This window comes from Anneissia japonica, unplaced genomic scaffold, assembly GCF_011630105.1.
Source record: "Anneissia japonica isolate Jap-2015-1 unplaced genomic scaffold, ASM1163010v1 scaffold493_len2256704_cov171, whole genome shotgun sequence".
Classification (NCBI taxonomy): domain Eukaryota; kingdom Metazoa; phylum Echinodermata; class Crinoidea; order Comatulida; family Comatulidae; genus Anneissia; species Anneissia japonica.
This window is the reverse complement of record NW_022727062.1, coordinates 1875165-1881478: the sequence shown is the minus strand read 5'-3', so window position 1 is coordinate 1881478 and position 6314 is coordinate 1875165. Positions and strand designations below refer to the sequence as shown.

The 6314-nt window shown below is 34.4% G+C and overlaps 1 protein-coding gene across 4 annotated transcripts in view; it reads left to right on the top strand.

Moving 5' to 3' along the window:
* The first annotated feature begins 2219 nt into the window (after nt 1-2219).
* Nucleotides 2220-6314, top strand: part of LOC117113487 (tryptophan--tRNA ligase, mitochondrial-like) — a 7977-nt gene continuing 3882 nt past the window's right edge. The window contains exons 1-5 of one of the 4 annotated variants that reach the window (XM_033256826.1): nt 2220-2342; nt 3586-3831; nt 4210-4290; nt 5349-5434; nt 5863-5981. In XM_033256826.1, the coding sequence (XP_033112717.1) occupies nt 2232-2342; nt 3586-3831; nt 4210-4290; nt 5349-5434; nt 5863-5981 (643 nt within the window). In that variant the 5' untranslated portion in view covers nt 2220-2231. Of the gene's footprint in view, nt 2343-2474; nt 2737-3585; nt 3832-4209; nt 4291-5348; nt 5435-5862; nt 5982-6314 lie in introns of those variants that run through there. The other 3 variants (XM_033256829.1, XM_033256828.1, XM_033256827.1) reach the window with 3 other exon arrangements.

Genomic DNA, 6314 nt, shown 5'->3' with positions numbered 1-6314 from the left:
TTTCCTGGTGTAGAAATATTAATAAATAATTTACATCGTTCAGCAGATTTCTGTATAATTCAAATTTTGTACAAAAATAATTGTAAATTAACTATGTTTTTTAGTTGTTCACAGCTGCAATGGCGCATCTTGGGTGGGGTGTGGGGGAACTCCCCTCCAAAAATTACTCGCACACCAAAAAAATCACGGTGAAGTACGGTAGTTAAAAACCATCTAAAATCACCTTATTTTGCCAGTTAGCATCCTCTCAACTGATCATCGGTGTCCTTCCCCACTTCACTTCATGCCCCCGCCCCTAATCATCTCACCTACTTGAAGACTCCTAGATACCTTACTGCACTGAGGTGGTACAAGTTATATAGATTGTGAGAGCAGTGGCGGATCTAGGATTTAGCAATGGGGAGGGGATAATGGGAACCAAGCGGTGGAGGGAAGGTTTTGGGAAGGGCGTCCCCTCCCATTTGAGGTTTGTTTTGGCATTACAGTAGTAGATTGTTAGATGGTATCTGAATAGAAGCAAGCTTAAAAAGAGAAGCACACACAAGACGAGTGACCATTATTTTTCTTTTCCCGGTGAACGAAGGGCGTGGCTTGCCACCCTATTCACCCCTTCTAGATCCGCCACTGGAGAGACATAATTAATTGGAATGAGACTTCACAAGACAATGTAAAATGGATGAATAAATTCATTTGCTGCAGTAGCCTGTGATGGTGTGATGTTCTGGCCTATATAATTATAATTAGAGTTGTCTCAGCTTCGCATCTCGTGTAAACAACTCAGAAAATGTTGCCAACTTTATTATCATGTAATGTTGAGGAATTTGTTAATGTTCATAATTAAATTAATCTCATTGGTTGCACCTATTTTCAACATAGTGTTACTAACTGGCCTGCTAGCCCAGAGCTTACTGTTGATTTGCGTCGAAATTACCCGCAATAACCGCAAAAATTGGTAATATAAGTACCAGACCAGATAATCAATTTAACCACGGAGACATGCACCATTTATAACCAACCCGTCTTTTAGGCTACTCATACCGAGGGGATGCCGCGAATCGAAGTGAATACATTTTAACACAGTCAACCCATAGGATACCGCTAAAAGTTCGAAACAGACATTTCTGGATATGCAAATTAAATCAATACGGTGTTCAACTGTAATTCAACAATATTTTATCGTATCAAAACACGGTATTTCATTGAAATATTAATTTTTACAACTTTTTAGCCATACGCTTAACAGTTTCTTAATCCTTGAAAATTGACAGTTGTAATAATAAGCCTATGTACTGATTTGATCTTAAATCATAGACTTGCTGTTAATTTGCTTTGTACCTATAAACAATTGTCAATTTTTGTGCTGTGATGTTTTATTTAGAAACCATCTGTAAGTTTGAATAAAAACTTGATATAAAAATAATTTAATTATAATTAGGCCTATAGTTCGACATAAAACTACATTTACACTAGACAGATTCGACTACAACATTGTAAAAATGCGCGCAGGCCGTGTTGAAGAATACGAATCACGCGTTATAGTCGTTGTGTCGTAATCGTGTCTAGTGTAATGCCTTCACTGAGCACAAAAAAACTGAGCTACGAAAATCATCACGGATCCTCTGATAATGTAGACTTTTATTAATTACCCACCAGTGTTTGTGTCAGGTACGATGTACTACAAAATTACTGTACACAATAAGTATTCATCATTCTATGCACGCACATAAACTTCAGCTTACTGCAGGATTATTGTTAGTCTTTTTTTTCCTGAGATTTTCTGGATCAGTGATATCAACATTATGAATCTGAGTTGAGATCACTTTATTCGGATGATACTTTAGTGTTTTATTTTTACATATTTCTAACAACAGACAGTGTTTGTGTGAACACACTTAATGTCATATTAAACTACTCTCAAAGTTTCTTTAATATAAGTGTTTAGTTTACATCCTTATAGTTCCAGAGACTTTTTCTAATGTATTTAAACACACCATTTTTTTTTCTTGCTCATAATTCATTTCCTCCATACTTCACTGGCTAGGCCTACTTTGAATCCACATACAAAATACAAAAGTTGAACAAATTGATAGTTATATATGCTTTAATAATGCCAAAACTGTGGTAGGACTGCTATTAAACTGTATTAATTTTTGCCGTTGCACGTACAGTATCTATCCTTTTAAAATAGGGAACATTTTTTCGAACGTCTCTGGCAACTTTCTTCAGTCAAGATGGCCTCCCCCATGTCGAGGAAGTGTGTTACAAAGTTGAATTTCATTTTGACCCGTTCACCGTCACCTAGTGATTTTAAAAGAATATTGAGTTGTCGTAAATTTAACACGGTTAGTTTTTACAAAGAAATAGATCATTTTTGATAGATGCCGATGTTTTTTTTTTTTTTTTTATTGAACCCCAACCCTGGCCCGGGCCTTCTAATGTGCAGGCGCGGCTAAGTAAGGCGCTTTTGTGGCCTACCATAGCCGCTTCGGGTGCGCGACGTACCATTCCAGATTAGGCCTACAGTATGTTAGGCCTAGCCGCCATGGTTTATTGGTTTACCATCCCAAAGTTCTCAAGTTATACGGAACGTCATAGTTACTACGGAAATTTTGACAAATATAATGGACGTTTACGAAAATAGGTAGGCCTAGGCCTGGCCCTCTCTATCTCTAGCCTAGGCCTGGAGGTAGCAATAGTACTGGCTAGGCCACAAGCAAGCTAGCCTATCCATTAGTAGTAAGTAATACCCAGAAATATTGCCTAACGTACTGTAGGACAATGATTTTTTCCATCACTGCCCGTCAGGACCTTATTTAAATGGCTAAATTGTTCCTAATAAAGAAACCTAGCCTACAGTAGACCACTGAGACTTGTCAGATTACTGACTTATGTAAAAAAAACCTCAGGTCTATGAAATTGTAACATTTTATAAAACTCTACTACAGAGCATTCTTTACATTGTTTGTGATTTTAATATTGTATTATAATAATAATAATAATAATAATAATAATAATAATAATAATAATAATAATAATTAAATAATAATAATAATAATAATAATAATAATAATAATAATGATTCTGCATTTAAATAGTGGCACATGTTGTCACAACCTCGAGGGGCTTGATCAATGTCATGTGATTATTTTATGTCAGATATTTTTGTCTTAAATATTTATTTATATTTATATATTTTTTCATTTATATATTTATATATTCAGATATGTTACCTTTTTACCTTTTATCTTAGGATTTTACCTGTACGCATATTATGCTTTCTGTTTATTTTCTTTTTGTTTTGCATATTTTAACCATGTTTGTTATGATGAATTTTCATGCATTAATGTTACGACATTTTTTTATTAAATAATTGAATGTATTTGTAATAATTTTATAAGTCAGATTAAACACAGAGCTCCCTGACAATAAACGTGTTTGAACTTTCGAGCAATCAAGTCAAGTTTTAATGACTTACAAGTGCTTGTACAGTATTTAAATCTTGTAATCTTGTTTGTCATTGTACAGAATTATAAATATTTTGATCGACATTAATATATAATATAATATTGATATTATGTTTTACAGATGTGCATCTTTTCAGGTATCCAACCAACCGGAGTGCCACATATAGGGAACTATTTAGGTGCTATACAACAGTGGAGCCATTTACAGGGACATGGCAATGAAGTTATCTATAGCATTGTAGACTTGCATTCTATTGCTTTACCACAGGACCCAAAGGAACTGAGAGAGAGCATCCTGAGAATGGCCGCAGTTTTAATAGCTTGTGGCATTGATCCAGATCGTAGCATTCTCTTCCAGCAGTCTGCTGTAAGTACTAAAGCTTGGTTGCCCATATTTAGTCATGATGTGCCTAAATATGGTCATGATGTGATGTCATCATGAGCATAATTAGGCATGCCACAAACTGATGGGTTTGAAGAGCTCAGCATTGTGTACATTAAAAACAGGCAATATAATCATCATCGTCATTTTGTAAGTCAGAATTTTCCCTCTTACGAATAGTTAATGACTTTCACACCATGGTGACACTCCCATCTTCCACTTCTTGCTGTCTTGAATGCTTTGTTTTTCAATAAGCAGTATAATTTAGGAATGATGTTTTACACAGCACATCACTTATTTTGAAAATTTTCATATTGATGTTTTTTTTTTTGTAACTTTGTATCTGCTTGTTTCTTATTGTAGGTAAAAGAACATACACAATTAGCATGGGTGCTTGGCTGCCGAACTACACTGGCCAAACTTAATTCCTTTACACAATGGAAGGTAAATTTAATGTTACGACAATTTCACAATAATATTTTGGCGAGACTATTTTATACCTTGTTTCGCAAACCGCCGCCTACCAATAGTGATAATTTCAAATAAAAATAAAATTTTAATTTTTGGCCAATCAGCGCACCCACTGCCTAAAAAAAATGGAAACTTCAAGAAAAAATGTATTTTTATTACACATTACATTTATTACATATATATTTTTTATGCCCTCCTCTGACGATCTTTAAAAAAAAATAATTCACTGAACAAGGTATGAAAAGAAGTGTCCTCTTGGTAAAGGTGATGACTGCCTATCCTAAGCTGCTTTGCTAAGTTGTATGTTTTTGCAATTCTGATACTGTATTGTTAACTTTTTTCCCACTTATCTTCTCTACAATTACCAGATAATTTTAGTCAAGTTTATGAGTTTTTTTTTATGACTTAAAAGTTTATATAGGGTGTGACCAGTACAGTTAGTAGATGAAAATTCATTCATAAATATAGAAAGATGAATATGTACAGTTAGCTTACACCTCAACTTTGACATTGTTGGATGAGCAGCTTAGCTCAGTTGGCTAAAACTGGTGGAAGTTACCGTGTATGCGCTGTATGTACCATGGAGATCTCTTGGTTCCTGGCTCTATTCCCATAGCTTCTGTCCTGTGTTCATCTGGAGGGCGGAATACAAGTATCAATAGCTCACCGTCAGTCCTATGTGCAATATGGCCCATGTGCATGAAGGGAAGGAACGCAGTACACTCTTTACAAAATGAGGAAATTGTCTGCTGGTGTACAGCCTGATCACCACCAGAAGGACCCCATTGAAAATAGGTCTTCTCCAGACTTGGTTACCCTTCGTATTTACACTGATTAACTACAATCAAATCTGATCCAATCCAATTTCATAATTTTTTTTTTTTTCTTAAATTTCATTTAGGTGAGAACTTTATTTTTTAAATTGAAGAATTCTATGTTAAAATTTATATGGGTTTGCATTTTTTTGGTTGTAAGTCTTTTTTTTTTTTATTATTGTTTAATGTATGGTTCTTTTTTAATTTGTTTGTTAGGCTAAAGTTGGCTCAGACAAGAAGAAGGCATGTGTTGGCTTATTTACATATCCAGTATTACAAAGTGCAGACATTCTACTTTATAAGTAAGTTCAAATTCAACATTGTCAATAAATAATACTAGTAATAGTAATATGTGAACACAAGAGAGTGTGAACCATAATGAATGTACAAGTCCCCTCCATAATAATATAAACTCTGTTTTAAACTACAAAAATTTAATTGACAAAAGTAAGAAAAACAGTGTAAGACTGGTTTGGCTGGTCCTTGCCACACATGTTATTGTTGATCGCATGTTTTATATTGTACCAGTTTGTGTTTTGCTAGTTGCTGATTGTGTTTTTTTACACATTCAAAAATTCTTGGTATTTTTACTGTTTCTTGTTTAATTTTTTATATTTGTAATATGTTTCTTTTAATTTTTTTATAACAATTTTTCATAAATCAAGATCAAATTAATGTCTTTCCTGTACAGTTTCTTTCCACCTATTTCAACTGCTTTTTCATTTTTAAGGTCAACACATGTTCCTGTGGGTGATGATCAAAAACAGCACCTAGAGATGGCCCAGGAAGTTGCCAGGATATTTAACAACAACTATGGCGAATTCTTTCCAATTCCAAAAGCAATTTATGGTATGTCTTTTATAAAGAAGTATAATTTGCAAAGTCAATTACAAGCATCTTGGCCACTAAACTTCATTATGAGGTTTAGGTGGTATAAAAATTGCCCTATTGCAAAAGTTCAAAGGTGGCAGAAGTGTTTTCCTCTGGACATTGGATGAGCTTTTTAATGTCTCATTTAAGTTTATTGGGTTTATTTATTGGTTTATTGGTCCCAGAGCCTCAGTGCTTTTCTTGTTCTGGTTCATGTTACCAAAACTTTAAAAGGGTCCAGCGTCGCCAGCTTTGAACGGACATGCAGGAAATTTTGTACACATAAACTAGAGGTGATTTCCAACAAATGTT